This window comes from Cherax quadricarinatus, chromosome 20, assembly GCF_038502225.1.
Source record: "Cherax quadricarinatus isolate ZL_2023a chromosome 20, ASM3850222v1, whole genome shotgun sequence".
In the NCBI taxonomy this organism is placed as follows: Eukaryota; Metazoa; Arthropoda; class Malacostraca; order Decapoda; family Parastacidae; genus Cherax; species Cherax quadricarinatus.
The window spans coordinates 48,856,484-48,872,675 of NC_091311.1; the positions used below are offsets into that span (position 1 = coordinate 48,856,484).

The following is a 16,192-nucleotide window of genomic DNA, read 5'->3' on the forward strand; positions in this document are numbered from 1 at the left end:
TTAATGATGAAAGTATTTTTCTCTTTGGCGATTTTTTCTTTCTTTTTGGGTCACCCTGCCTCGGTGGGAGACGGCCGACTTGTTAAAAAAAAAAAAAAAGTAATGTGATTGAACCAGGTGTACAAATTCATTTATCAGTGTGAACATGTGTGTTTGTGACAGTATGATTACTAATTCAGTACCAAACATTTGTGTCTCAACAAGAATTGGCTATGAAATCAAAAGATTTGCAACAAAACATTATCATAACATGAAAACAACAAAAAATAGAAAAGAATTGGAAAAAAAAAAACGATAAATGTTTATTAATATTTCTGCAAGCGGCAGTGCTCCATGTTGCCGACACCTCATCATTTAGCACCAACTTTGTGGGTTTTTATCTCAGTAAGTACTGGCCCTAAATTTTTTATCTTCAACATTTACAAAAATGCGCTCTTCAATTAAAAAAAGAAAAAAAAAAAATTATTTTTCAAAATATTCGGAATGCTGAACAGGTGAACGTAGATCTACGTTTGGACAGTTTAAGGGTTAAGACTACAAATATTTTAAGGTCAGTAATGAGTGTACTGTGTATTAAACTTTTTATTGTTTCAATACAGTGGACCCCCGCTGTACGATCAGCTCCCAATGCGACCAATTATGTAAGTGTATTTATGTAAGTGCGTTTGTACATGTATGTTTGGGGGTTTGAAATGGACTAATCTAATTCACAATATTCCTTATGGGAACAAATTCGTTCAGTAATGGCACCTGAACATACTTCTGGAATGAAATAATATCGTAAGCCGGGGGTCCACTGTATCTAGTTCTATTGCTAACTTAATCTATGTTACTGTAAACTTGTTATATGGCATTTATATGCATTTATTATTATAATCATGGGGGAGCACTAAACCCTTAACATGTGGGGGAGGGCGGTGAAATGGAAGGTATTCAGCCAACTGGAGCACAGATCCAATTCCCTAGATCAAGAGGCCCTCACCAGTGTCAAGGAACCTCCCTCGAGGGGTATATGCATTTATAAGTGGAAAAAATGGCATTCCGCTTTCTGGCGGTAGCCTGGAACCTAACCTGCCATATAAGTGAGGCCCTACTGTATTTATAATTCTTCACTCTTTAGACAGTTATGGCTGCAAACTAAAAATTGTATTTGTCATGCATGAAGATCTAACACCAGTCACTGTTGACCTACCTCAAGCAGTTGGATAATCTTTATTAGCAGCAATCAAGCATTTAGGGAATGAATCTTGCTAATTCCTTGGTTGCTACAAAGACTTAATATAGAAGTATACACAGAATTGTAATATCTATTTTAGATTACTACTACTTGGTATATTGACAAAATGCACTTGACCCATATGGGTCGTAAAGCATTTCATGTCTTAGATTGATCAAAAGCACTAAACCTACTTGGGTTATATAGTACTGCAGGGCAGGGGGTGTTGCTGGAGCAGAGTATAGCCATGGGTGAAGAGGATAACCGTTAGAAAGGGCTGTGAGGAGTGATAAGGAAGTATTATTAAAGTAATAAATAGGTTGCTGTCAAAAAGTCAGGGAGTCTGGAGTTAAGGGTGGAGCCATCAGCAAGGAAGGAAGATAAAGTAAGTGTGTTAGTGGTGAAAATGTCAGAGGTAAATTCTGTGGGCTCATTGAAAGAGGACAGTCCAATATAACAGGGCAAACTGGAACCTGACAATTGTCACAGTAGAACAGGGTGCCTCTCCACGAGATAACCAAGAGTAAGAGGGGCGTGCCCGATGTGAAGACGGGAGAGCATAATCTCCCAACCTCGGCACTGATGATAAGGCCAAACACCTAAACTTGGCTTGATGGAATATAATTCGTTAACCCTTTGACTGTCGCAACCCCAAATCCTGAGGTGTCTCCTGGTGTTGCAAAATATTTGGAAAAAAAAAAAAAAAAAAAATGAAATGATAGAATCTTTTCCAGATGGTAATGACACCAAAAGTACAAAATTTGATGGAAGATTTACGGAATTTACGCTCTCGCAAAGTTAGTGACCTCAATGATATTGAAGACACTGCAATTTCACCCACTTTGAGCCCTATTTTCAGCTAATTCCATTGTTCCAGTCAACCAAACTCTTATTTCTTTTTAACTCCATTTGTTCTATCAATTGAGTGCAAAAAAACTGCCCATTTACTGATTTCAACCACCCAATAAAGATGTCAGAAATTGGCAATTTGGCCATTTTCACGCAAATTAAAAAATATGCCAATTTCAAAATAGGATCCAGAATGAACAATGTAGACATTCCTGGCTCTAAAATAACATTTTCTTTGTTCGTCAGTCACGTCTCCAGGCCCCTCCAATATTACTCTTGCTTTCTATTTTGAATTTTTATTCAAACAAAAAATAGAAGATTTACTGTTATGCAGACTACTGCAATATTGTAATAATTGTATAAATGTCAACCCATTCAGACTGCATATTAGAATGGCTACTTAGACACTTATTGGACAATGATATCATTTGTTTACTCTTGAACATCGGCAAAAATCAAACACATCCCCTACTTTGACTTCCATTTCAAGGTCCTTTTCATAGTAAAACCAATCAAAATCACCTCTATTTCTATGTTTCCCATTCTATCAAATGTGACTACGAAAACGAGAATAGAACCAAAAACACGGTCAGTTTTTTTTTCTAATTATGCACTGCGTCAGCGCTGTATAGCCCTTGTGGCTTAGCGCTTCTTTTTGATAATAATAATAATGTGCACTGCGTGCTGCAGGATTTTTTTTTTTATGCAGTGCACACTGACCACACAGACCCATTCTCTTGCATGTGGGCCTACCAGCTTTCTCCTGCTTGATTTGAAGCTGCTAGAATTTTCGAGCATATATACGTCAAACACATTGGCTCCTAAGACGTATATATACAACCAAAACAAAGGGTTAATAGGGTCACATTGGACCAAAAGTGTTGCCAATGGTTGTGAAGGTGGTTAGAGATTACAGCAAAATAGTTTAATAACTCTATATGAAACTGGAAGGTCATGTACCACTGACCACACAGCAGTCTGCTTGCTCATTGCCCTAACATCGACATTACTGGGGACCCAGCAGAAAACTTTTTCCGTCTTAAGAGCGTCCCCTCATTGAGGGGATAATGATATTCGACTCTGCTAGTCTTGGCATTTCTATGCCTCGCATGGAATCCCCCACCCTTCATGATAAAAATAACGTTCTCCAGAGCTCTGGAGGACAGCTTGGTACATCTGAAATCGTGCAGATTCCACAGCAAACTTCACCACTTGGATCCTCAATGGAATGGGATGAACAATGATCAATTTTTCTCCCCCCAACCTAGCTGTTATTTTTTTTTTTTTCAACAAGTCAGCCGTCTCCCACCGAGGCAGGGTGACCCCCCAAAAAAAGAAAGAAAATCCCCAAAAAGAAAATGCTTTCATCATCATTCAACACTTTCACCACACTCACACATAATCACTGTTTTTGCAGAGGTGCTCAGAATACAACAGCTTAGAAGCATATACGTATAAAGATACACAATATATCCCTGCCAACTGTCAATATCCCAAACTCCTCCTTTAAAGTGCAGGCATTGTACTTCCCATTTCCAGGACTCAAGTCCGACTATATGAAAATAACCGGTTTCCCTGAATCCCTTCACTAAATATTGCCCTGCTCACTCCAACAGATCGTCAGATCCCAAGTACCATTCATCTCCATTCACTCCTATCTAACACGCTCATGCACGCTTGCTGGAAGTCCAAGCCCCTTGCCCTTAAAACCTCCATTACCCCCTCTCTCCATCCCTTTCGAGGACGACCCCTACCCCTCCTTCCTTCCATTATAGATTTATATGCTTTCCATGTCATTCTACTTTGATCCATTCTCTCTAAATGACCAAACCACCTCAACAACCCCTCTTCTGCCCTCTGACTAATACTTTTATAAACTCCACACCTTTTCCTAATTTCCACACTTCGAATTTTCTGCATAATATTTACACCACACATTGCCCTTAGACAGGACATCACCACTGCCTCCAACCGTCTCCTCGGTGCTGCATTTACCACCCAAGCTTCACACCCATATAAGTGTGTTGGTACTACTATACTTTCATACATTCCCTTCTTTGCCTCCATAGATAATGGTTTTGACTCCACATATACCTCAATGCACCACTCACCTTTTTTCTCCTCATCAATTCTATGATTAACCTCATCCTTCATAAATCCATCCGCCGACACGTCAACTCCCAAGTATCTGAAAACTTTCACTTCTTCCATACTCCTCCTCCCCAATTTGATATCCAATTTTTCTTTATCTAAATCATTTGATACCCTCATCACCTTACTCTTTTCTATGTTCACTCTCAACTTTCTACCTTTACACACATTCCCAAACTCATCCACTAACCTTTGCAATTTTTCTTTAGAATCTCCCATAAGCACAGTATCATCAGCAAAAAGTAACTGTGTTAATTCCCATTTTGAATTTGATTCCCCATAATTTAATCCCACCCCTCTCCCGAACACCCTAGCATTTACTTCTTTTACAATCCCATCTATAAATATATTAAATAACCATGGTGACATTACACATCCCTGTCTAAGACCTACTTTTACCGGGAAGTAGTCTCCCTCTCTTCTACACACCCTAACCTGAGCCTCACTATCCTCATAAAAACTCTTTACAGCATTTAGTAACTTACCACCTATTCCATATACTTGCAACATCTGCCACATTGCTCCCCTATCCACTCTATCATATGCCTTTTCTAAATCCATAAATGCAATAAAAACTTTCCCTACCTTTATCTAAATACTGTTCACATATATGCTTCAATGTAAACACTATCTACACATCCCCTACCCACTCTGAAACCTCCTTGCTCATCCGCAGTCCTACATTGTCTTGCCTCTAATTCTTTCAATTATAACCCTACCGTCCACTTTTCCTGGTATACTCAATAAACTTATTCCTCTATAATTTTTACAATCTCTTTTGTCCCCTTTCCCTTTATATAAAGGGACTATACATGCTCTCCACCAATCCCTAGGTACCTTCCCCTTTCATACATTTATTAAACAAAAGTACCAACCACTCCAACACTATATCCCCCCCTGATTTTAACATGTCATGATCCCATCAGTTCCAGCTGCTTTACCCCCTTTCATTCTACGTAATGCCTCGCGTACCTCCCCCACACTTACATTCTGCTCTTCTTCACTCCTAAAAGATGGTATACCTCACTGACCAGTACATGAAATTACCGCCTCCCTTTCTTCCTCAACATTTAAAAGTTCCTCAAAATATTCTCGCCATCTACCTAATACCTCCCTCTCCCCATCTACTAACTCCCCTACTCTGTTTTTCACTGACAAATCCATACTTTCCCTAGGCTTTCTTAACTTGTTTAACTCGCTTCAAAATTTTTTCTTATTTTCATTAAAATTTCTTGACAGTGCCTCTCCCACTCTATCATCTGCTCTCCTTTTGCACTCTCTCACCACTCTCTTCACCTTTCTTTTACTCTCCATATACTCTGCTTTTCTTATAACACTTCTGCTTTGTAAAAACCTCTCATAAGCTAACTTTTTCTCTTTTATCACACCCTTTACTTCATCATTCCACCAATCACTCCTCTTTCCACCTGCCCCCACCCTCCTATAACCACAAACTTCTGCCCCACATTCTAATATTGCATTTTTAAAACTATTCCAACCCTCTTCAACCCCCCCCCCCCCCACTACTCATCTTTGCACTAGCCCACCTTTCTGCCAACAGTCGCTTATATCTCCCCCGAACTTCCTCCTCCCTTAGTTTATACACTTTCACCTCCCTCTTACTTGTTGTTGCCACCTTCCTCTTTTCCCATCTACCTCTTACTCTAACTGTAGCTACAACTAAATAATGATCCGATATATCAGTTGCCCCTCTATAAACATGTACATCCTGGAGCCTACCCATCAACCTTTTATCCACCAATACATAATCTAATAAACTACTTTCATTATGTGCTACATCATACCTTGTATATTTATTTATCCTCTTTTTCATAAAATATGTATTACTTATTACCAAATCTCTTTCTACACACAGCTCCATTAAAGGCTCCCCATTTACATTTACCCCTGGCACCCAAAATTTACCTACTACTACCTCCATAACATTTTTACCCACTTTAGCATTGAAATCCCCAACCACCATTTATAAGGTGTAAATCCCTAAAGGCCAAATGGGAAGGAGGGGAGGTGGTGCAATTAGATTTGGCTCGAGGAAGGAAACAGGAGAATTTCTTTGGACCAGGTGCGTCTTCCTTGAGGAATTTTCCAAAAAAGTATGAAGTTTAGTTTATCATTTTATTGAAGTAGAACTAGGTATTTGTTACAAGTGTTCACACATAACCATGCTGTTTATACAAGTTACATTCACTTGCTCATTATAAGAGGATATATACCTCAATGGCAGAGTATGTTGGTTAATGTGACTTGACTAACATAGGACGAGCATCAATTGTAATAAATGACAAGAAATGGGGTCTTTCATAAGGTAAACATGTAATTGAACAGAAATGAAGGAATCAGTGTCAAAGAATCACTACCTGTTAGAACAGAGCTTCCAGCTGTTCAAGTTGAAACTTATTTACCAGACATCCTTTTCAACTTTCAGGTAATTCATTGGATTACCAGTACAATATAAACTATTTCTTTTAATAAATTTGCAAACACCCATGATACTTATGAAGATGTCTTGACAATTGTGCTGTTTTATCTAACCTCAGTCTACTACTACAAGAAATAATAGATTTCTCTGGTCCTAAAGAGAAGAGGTTAATACTAAATTACTTGCACTAAATCTTGAAATGTTTGCAAAGAATTTTAAGACTCCTTATGCAGTTGAACTCAACACAAAAGATAAATTGCAGACGTCTGCCAGTTATAACAAATCCTGCGTAATACTTTTAAAATATTTCTTTGATGTGTCATATTACTGAAACTAGGCTATTCAATGTCTATTGTAATTATAAATAGTTGTCCAAAACCAATGTCTCCACCATCATCAGACTGACAATTGCAATAAAAAATTAAAGAGCAATCATCATACAAATTGAGCAGTACTAAGGAGACAAGGTATCAACCTAGAAATGCATAAGCTTAGTGGAGACACAGGCTGGAAACCATGACTAAGAAAATGTTGACCCATGACTGATGAGATGACTAACAAAGCCACTCTATGCCAAAATAATATTCAGTTTTTATGTGATTGGAAATTTCACTTATAATACAATATTCACACATTAATTACCTTACCCTGTAAATGAATGAAAATGCAATACATTTCAGCAGCTATAACAGAATGACAAGTTTTACATAAAAAAATTTATCCTTGATGAACATGTCGACACTGTCTAGTTAAATGTGGTAGACTGCACCACTCAGTATTTATTACCACTAAGTTACACCAAAAGAACTACCAGTATCTTAAAAGCTGAAGCTGAAATAAATAAAATTTTCAAGGATTATCATAATCTGAAAATGCAGGACAAGACAAAAAATATAATGCATTGTAGGAGCTAGTTTGCTCAATAAGGTAGTTCATAATTCTCAATTACCACCTATCAGTTTCAATTAAAAAATTAAACACTAAACTTGATACATTGTCCTATGCAATCCAAAATAAACCAGCAGAGCAAACATGCACTCAAAAACTTATTTTACAAGTTAATTTGTTGCTCAACTCCTAAAATGAATGCAAACTCTCAAGCATTTTCAAGATAAGGTATGTGTTGTACTGCACAAACAAGTACAGTACTGACAAATCTGCTTTCACAAACCACTGCCTGTATCTATTATATTTCAAGATCATGAACCTTATGTGACCTCCAGCCACAATTTTCTTTCATCTTATAAAAAGCTACTTTAATGATTATGTAAGGGACAAACCCAGAGATCTCAGTCTTATGTATGACTTGTTGGGGCAGTGAAATTAACTAATTCAATTTCTCACCTTTGAATAGGCTGAAAATGCAGTTATTATAACTCAAAGATTACAGAATATATAACACCAAAGAATGACAGTTATTGGTATGGAAAAATTCATTACTTAACGGTAATGGCAACTGAGCCTGCAGTTTCCTCCAAAAATAGTTATTCCTGCAATTTACTTAAGATTCATGTGAAAGCAGATGTTAGGTAAACCCTCCCTTTAAAAAAAAATTCTCTACAGTACTAATTTGTTATATAATCATTACTGACTAATGTGCCAAACAAGAGCATACAATGACCCTTGTGACTATAGCCAACAATAACTGCATCATGGCATAGAGCAGTAAAAGATGGTGGCAATGTTGGTGAGAAAAATAAAAGCAAGAATCTACAGGAAATAATCTGGTGTTCGGCGTGTGACATGGGGCTCTCCTCTCCTGGGTGCTGGGTCGAACTGGAGGCTGCAATTACAAAATATATTATATATATATATATATCTATGAAAGATGAGGTGAATCAGAATTGATCAGGGGAAAAGGGTGAGTGGTGCACTTAGGAGTCTGTGGAGACAAAGAACTTTGTCCTTGGAGGCAAAGAGGGGAATGTATGAGAGTATAGTTTTACCAACGCTCTTATATGGGTGTGAAGCATGGGTGATGAATGTTGCAGCGAGGAGAAGGCTGGAGGCAGTGGAGATGTCATGTCTGAGGGCAATGTGTGGTGTGAATATAATGCAGAGAATTCGCAGTTTGGAAGTTAGGAGGAGGTGAGGGATTACCAAAACTGTTGTCCAGAGGGCTGAGGAAGGGTTGTTGAGGAGGTTCGGACATGTAGAGAGAATGGAGTGAAACAGAGTGACTTCAAGAGTGTATCAGTCTGTAGTGGAAGGAAGGCGGGGTAGGGGTCGGCCTAGGAAAGGTTGGAGGGAGGGGGTAAAGGAGGTTTTGTGTGCGAGGGGCTTGGACTTCCAGCAGGCATGGGTGAGCGTGTTTGATAGGAGTGAATGGAGACAAATGGTTTTTAATACTTGACGTGCTGTTGGAGTGTGAGCAAAGTAACATTTATGAAGGGGTTCAGGGAAACCGGCAGGCCAGACTTGAGTCCTGGAGATGGGAAGTACAGTGCCTGCACTCTGAAGGATGGGTGTTAATGTTGCAGTTTAAAAACGGTAGTGTAAAGCACCCTTCTGGCAAGACAGTGATGGAGTGAATGATCGTGAAAGTTTTTCTTTTTCGGGCCACCCTGCCTTGGTGGGAATCGGCCAGTGTGATATAAAATAAATATATATATATATATATATATAAATATAATAAAAAATAAATATAGATATATATATATATATATATATATATATATATATATATATATATATATATATATATTAAATTTGAATGTTCTACATATTAAAAAAACTTACATACTAAACACAATTTTAAATATTTTTTTTTTTAAACTATTGGCTAATACCCACCAAGGCAACATCTGTAGCTGCTGGTTTTTCCAAAATATCTTGTGTGATAACACAATCCAAATGACCTTCAAATCGTAATACATAAAATTTGCCAAAGTAAACTAATCGTTATAGACGAGTTTCACATCATGACAATCAAAGAAGTCAGTTTTTCACTATACACAATTTTTTTGAAGGGATCTTTTCAATTTAATCAAGTCACTTTTTTTTTATAAAAAAAACTATGCTTTTCAAAACCCTGGCTATTTCTCACATTGGCACTGACTCAATGAAAACATTCCCTATCACTCGCTCCCCAGCTACCTTCTAAGTAATCAAAGTCAATGTTCAATGCTGACCAGTCAAACTGGATATAGGAACTGTGCCTGCTTACTTATGAAGCTTTACAATAGCCCTCCAGTCCCAAAAAATCACAGGTTTTCACTTGGGTCGAACACGCTCACATATGTCCAGAATGTCTTGAGCTCCCACCTCTCAACGCCACCTTGTACACACTTCATTTCTTATTTTAATAGTACACAATACAGGTACGTAACACGTGCAGCTCTTGGGTATCTTTACTGCTGAAATGTTTCACCTGTGCAGCAGGCTTCACAGAGATGACTGATATCCTGTATTATTATAATCAAAAAAAGAAGCGCTAAGCCACAAGGGCTATACAGCGCTGCAGGGTAGGGAAGGAAGCGAGGGTATTGGATGGCAGAAGAGAGGAGGGATGATCAGTAGGTTACAGAAAACAGCGGGGCAGGGGATAGTACGGGGGTAGAGGGTAGCAAGAGATTGAAGTAGAAAGGGCTGAAAGTATCAGAATTTGTGAAGTCAGTCAGTTGTTGTCAAAAAGTCAATGAGAGAGTCTGGATGAAAGGTGAGTCCATCAGCGAGAAGGGAAGGTAAAAAGAGCAGCAGAGCGAAGACGACGACGGAGGTAAATTCTGCGTGCTCGTTGATAAAGTGGGCAGTCCAACAGAATGTGGCTGACTGATAATGGAACTTGGCAATTCTCACAGAGAGGAGCAGGGCGCCTCTCCATGAGATATCCATGAGTAAGACAAGTATGGCCAATGCGAAGACGGGAGAGAGTAGTCTCCCAACCTCGACACTGGTGATAAGAAGACGGCCAGTAACCTATACTCGGTTTAATAGATTGAAGCTTGTTGCCGAGCATAGTAGACCAACGTTGTTGCCAACGGGTGTGAAGTTGGGAAGATATTACAGCAAAATAGTCCGTAAATGGAATACCTCTACATGAAACTGGTAGGTCATGTACTGCTGACCGCGCAGCAGTGTCTGCCTGTTCATTGCCCTGTACGTCAACATGACCAGGGACCCAACAAAAAACAATATCTTTATGCTTGGTAAAGATGCGGCGTAGCCAAAGTTGGATACGGAGGACTAAGGGGTGAGGTGTATCAAATTTCTGTATAGCCTGTAAAGCACTAAGGGAGTCTGAGAACCACAAATGATGACACAGGCATAGATGCAATACGGATAAGTGCTGTAAGGATGGCATACAATTCAGCAGTAAAAATACTAGCCGAAGATAGTAAATGTCCTTGTACGACGCTGTCTGGAAACACTGCTGCGAATCCTACGCCGTCAGAAGACTTAGAACCATCTGTGTACACAGCAATGGCATGAGAATGAGAGTGAAAGTGGTCAAGAAAAAGAGAGCGGGAAGCGACCGTAGACAGATGGGCTTTCGAGCAAGGGAGAGAGAAAGAACAGACTTGAACAGCTGGAACTTCCCAAGGGGTAGGGAAAAGTGAGATGCTACATGTACATAGAAAGGTGGTAATTGAAGAGAAGACAAGAGCGAATGAAGGCGAAGAGAGAAGGGACTGAGTAAACAGGGGCGGGGAACAAATAAAGAATGTCTACTAATATCAGTGACCATTCTATAAATGGAAGGATTGCGGAGATCATGAGAGCGTAAACTCCAGGTACATAGTAGCGAAGGCAATGGGCATCACTGCGATCGGAAAAGGATGGAATGTTCGCTTCTGCATAGAGGCTCTCGACAGGGAAAGAGCGAAAAGCACCAAGGCATAAACGTAATCCTTGGTGATGAATGGGGTTAAGGCTAGAGAGAGTAGCAGGAGATGCCGCTGAATAGATCTGGTCACCATAATCAAGTTTCGATAAGATAAGGGTGGAATGTAGGCGAAGGAGGGTTCAACGATCAGCTCCCCATGAAAGACGAGCAAGGGTTTTAAGGAGGTTCAGCCGGCTGTGACAAGTTGCCTTCAGAGAGGTAATGTGAGGTTTCCAGGATAACCTACGATCAAAGAGGAGGCCCAGAAACTTGACTATCACGTTCAGGGATACGGGAGCCATAGAGGTACAACGGATGATAGGAGATGACAGAGCGTCTAGTGAAAGTAATTTGGTGGGTTTTAGTGCTGGAAAATTTAAACCCACGTGTGGTGGCCCAATTGGAAACACGGTCGACTGCATGCTGGAGAGAAACTGTAATAAGGTGACAGTCAGCGCCTGCACAGGCAATAGCGAAGTCATCAACATAGAGTGATGACCAAATATTTGATGGAAGACTAGAGGCCAAATCATTAATAGCAAGGAGAAAAAGTGTTGTGCTCAGAACACATCCCTGGGGGACACCTTCAGCTTGGATAAAGTCCGGGGAGAGCACATTATTAACCCGAACACGGAAATGCCTGTCAGTTAAAAAGTTCTTAAGGAAGGATGGTAGATTGCCTCGAAGGCCTAAGGAGTGGGCTTGGGCTAAAATATTATACCTCCAAGTTGTGTCATATGCCTTCTCAAGGTCAAAAAATATGGCAATAACTGAGTGGTTATTCGCAAAGGCATTACGAACATACGTATCCAAGCATAGTAAGGGGTCTATGGTAGAACGTCCCTTACGAAAGCCATATTGACGAGTGGAGAGACTGTTGTGTGTCTCTAAATACCACACTAAATTTCTATTTACTAGGCGTTCCATCACTTTGCAAACTGCACTGGTAAGAGCAATGGGACGATAGTGGGAGGTTTCATGTCCCGTAGTGCCTGGTTTGCTGAAAGGGAGAACAATGGCGGATTTCCACAGCTGTGGAAGAACTCCTTGTGACCAAATAAGTTGTAAAGGTGTAATAGGACTGCAAGGGCTGACTGATGAAAATGTTGTAGCATACGAACATGAATGTCGTCGGGCCCAGCTGCCGATGATCGGCAAGCTGAGAGTGTTGCCTCCAGTTCTTGAAGTGTAAAAGGCACATTATACTGTTCTTCTCTGAGAGAAGAAAAGTCCAAGGGTGCTAACTCTCTGGCAGACTTTGAGGAAAGAAATGAGGGGCATAGATGGAGTCTCTGAGAAATACAGACCAGATGATTGCCAATTTCATTGGCAACATCTAGTGGGTTTGCTATATCAACACCGGCAACTCGCAGAACAGGAGCCGGGTCAGGAGAATATTTACCACTCAGTTTTCGTACTTTTTTCCAGACTGCACTCATAGAGGAAGCAGAGGTGATGGTGGAGACAATCTCGCCAGCAAGTGCGTTTACCATCACGGATGACACGGCGAGCGATTGCACGCTTCTGCTTAAAATCAAGAAGTCTCTCTGTGGTTCTATTGTACCGGTACCTGCCCCATGCAGAGCGTTTCAAACGTACTGCACGAGCACAAGCAGGAGACCACCAAGGCACGCATTTCTGAGAATGCCTGCCCGAAGTTTGGGGTATAGAATGAGAAGCTGTGGTTAAAACAGAGGACGAGAAGAGGTGTAAAAGCTCATCGATGGAGGACAAAGAAGGAACCTCTCTAAAAACAGTTAGGTGTGAGTAAAGGATCCAATTTGCCTGATCAAATTGCCAGCATGGGATGCGAAGAGGTGGTGAATATGAAGGGGAAGTAAGAATGATTGGGAAATGATCGCTGTCATGTAAGTCCGGAAGAACAGACCAAGTGAAGTCTAATGCGGCGGAGGAAGAGCAGACTGAGAGATCGATGCAAGAGAGAGTGCGAGTCCAAGGATCAAAATGGGTGTGAGTACCTGTATTTAAAACATGGAGGGGGTGGGTGGCAAGAAAAGCCTCTAACTGAATGCCATGGGAATCACAGAGAGACCCCCCCCCCCCAGAGGAAATGGTGGGCATTAAAATCACCAAGTAACAGAATCGGTGTTGGTAATGACGAAACAAGAAAGGCAATATACGGAATAGATAATGCACGAGAAGGAGAGAGATATAAAGAACAGAGCGTATACCACCTATGCAAGTGGATACGGGCTGCTGTGTAATGCAGCGAAGTACGAACAAATAGCTGATGGTACGGAATATCAGTGCGTAGAAGAAGGGCACTTTCATTAAAGGTCCCATCAGGAAAAGGATCTGAAGAATACAATAAATTATAGCCTGAGATGGGAGAGATAACAGCAGAGTGTAATTTTGGTTCCTGTAAGCAAACACCAACAGGGGAAAACTGGGAGAGTAACATCTGAAGCTCACCCCAATTACCCCTGAGGCCGCGTATATTCCACTGTAAATAGGCCATGATTGGCAATGATAAAGATACCTGAAATCCGCAGGTAAGGGTTCCTATGGACTAGAGGGGTTAGAAAAGTCCACATGTGGAGGCAGTGGAAAACGTTCAAGCAGTGAAGGAACGGTGCGCTGTGAAGAAAGGAGTTGCGCAGATGAAGCAGAGGAGAGAGAAGGAGCAGAGGGTGGATCAGTGTCCATTGATGGTTTGGTCTCTGCAATATATTCAGAGATTGCTTCAAGTGTTTCGGAATTCAGAGATGTCGTATGGGAGACAATATTGGAAATGGTAGGGGGAGGATGAGTAAAGATTGGAACTGTATTGGACTCTACCAAGGTAGGGGGGGGGGGGCAAAAGGGTGGAGAGAACTGGAGAAGCGTGGAAGGGGACAGAAGAGGCAGAAACCTGGGAGGTGGCAGAAGAGGATGAAACTTGGGAGGGAACAGGTGAGGAAGGTACAGTACGAGGAGGAGGGTGAACCTCTACACTTGTAACAGAGCCAGTGAGAGGGGGAGAACCAGATACAGAGACAGGGAAGGTAAAATGAGGAGGTGGAAGATGGGTAGGAGGTGTTATCGGATCTTTTTTTGACTTTCGAGAAGTAGAGGGACGATTGGGAGGAGGTGTCATAGGCTTGTGAGGGATTTAGAGATCTCGTCGCTACTGAGGCTTGTGAGAGAGAACACGAAGAAGCGAGATCAGACTGAGGTGTTGAAGTAGGGACATCTGAGCCGAGGACAGCAAAAGAATTAGATACAGGAGTGACTATGGGAGAGGTAACCACAGAGGTGGGTGCAGAAGATGGGATACCAGAAGTGGGGGGACGTTTTGAAACACGGGAATAAGAAACACGAGGTAGTCTCCCTTGGAGGCGGAGATGAGAAACTGCCATGCCATAAGGGAGACCTTCTGCCTCTTTGAGGTAACGGATTTCCCGCTCGTTTAAGTAGACTTGACAACGGCGAGAGTACAAAGGGTGAGCCTCATGACAATTAACCCTTTCAGGGTCCGTCCCGTAGATCTACGGCTGGTCGGTGAGTGTCCAAACCGTAGATCTACGCCAAAATTCTAGCGCCGTCAAATTTAGCGCGAAAGCGCTCATAGGCCTACATATGAGAGAATGGGTCTGCGCGGTGGGTGTGCGCCGTAAACAAAAAATCTAGGCGCCTGCATAGCATTGTGGGAACGCCGGCTCAGTCACCCTTGTTCACCATGTCTCGTCGCAAGTCAGCTCTGACTCCCCGGAAAATTGGGACTCTCCTCTTCCTGTCTGATAGTTCTGACACTGATGGAAGTGGAAATGAAGACGAATTCTACGGCTTTGATGAGTTAGTGACCGAAAATAATGACCAGGATATCGATAATAGTGCAGAAAACCCCGACGATCCTCGACCTTCTACCTCTGGTGTGGGCACTCGTGACTCACGGTCGGTTGTTCCTAAACGTAAGAGAAAACTAATATTTTCCCGTGGCCTGGCCTCTGACTTCAGTAATGACGATGATTCTGACGTGGATTGTGATTTTATTGCGCTCGACGATCATTCGAGTAGTGATAGTGAGGAAACATATTCACCAGTGAAGCGTCGGTATGTGCGCCGCCGCATGCGCTCGGGTAGTGTACCCTATGCTATGCCCAGGGGACGGAGTACATCCCGTAGTACATCCCGGAGTACATCCCGTGGCCCTACACCCGTTTTAGGTAGTGATAGTGAGGATGATGTGGCTACACTTGGCATGGATGGGCCACAGACATCAGTGGATGGTGTTAGTGGGGCTGGTGGTGGTAGTGGCACCGCCATGCGTGACTCGCTGTGCCACGCGGGAACCCACGCTGCTGACTCGTCAGTTCAAGGACAAAGCGGAGCGTCACCCACCAGCCCGCCACAACCACCCGTACAACCAGCCTATGATGTCCAGTATCCACCAGCAAACCGTATCTGGGATTGGCAGCAAAATCCCAATTTTGTTCCCAGCCCTCACCACTTTGATGACTCGCAAAGTGGAATTCTACCTACCTGTCCCCTTGGAACCACGGCCAATGAACTGGAATTCTTTGAATTATTCTTTGACCAGCCATTGATGGAAACTATTGTCAGGGAAAGTAATAAGTATTTTCAGTACACCATGGCAAATACGATCTTATCACCACAGTCAAGACTACACAGGTGGAAAGAGACGACTGTTGCAGAAATGTATTTGCTTTTTGCAACAATAATGCTTATGCCTCACGTCTATAAGCATAAT

The 16,192-nt window shown here is 41.6% G+C and overlaps 1 protein-coding gene across 1 annotated transcript in view; it reads right to left on the reverse strand.

The window, feature by feature from the left end:
- Nucleotides 1-6,333: 6,333 nt before the first annotated feature.
- Nucleotides 6,334-16,192, reverse strand: part of mts (protein phosphatase 2 catalytic subunit mts) — a 65,570-nt gene continuing 55,711 nt past the window's right edge. Inside the window, exon 5 of the mRNA XM_070087080.1 lies at nucleotides 6,334-8,439. Within this exon, the coding sequence (XP_069943181.1) occupies nucleotides 8,367-8,439 (73 nt within the window). The 3' untranslated portion in view covers nucleotides 6,334-8,366. The remainder of the gene's footprint in view (nucleotides 8,440-16,192) is intronic.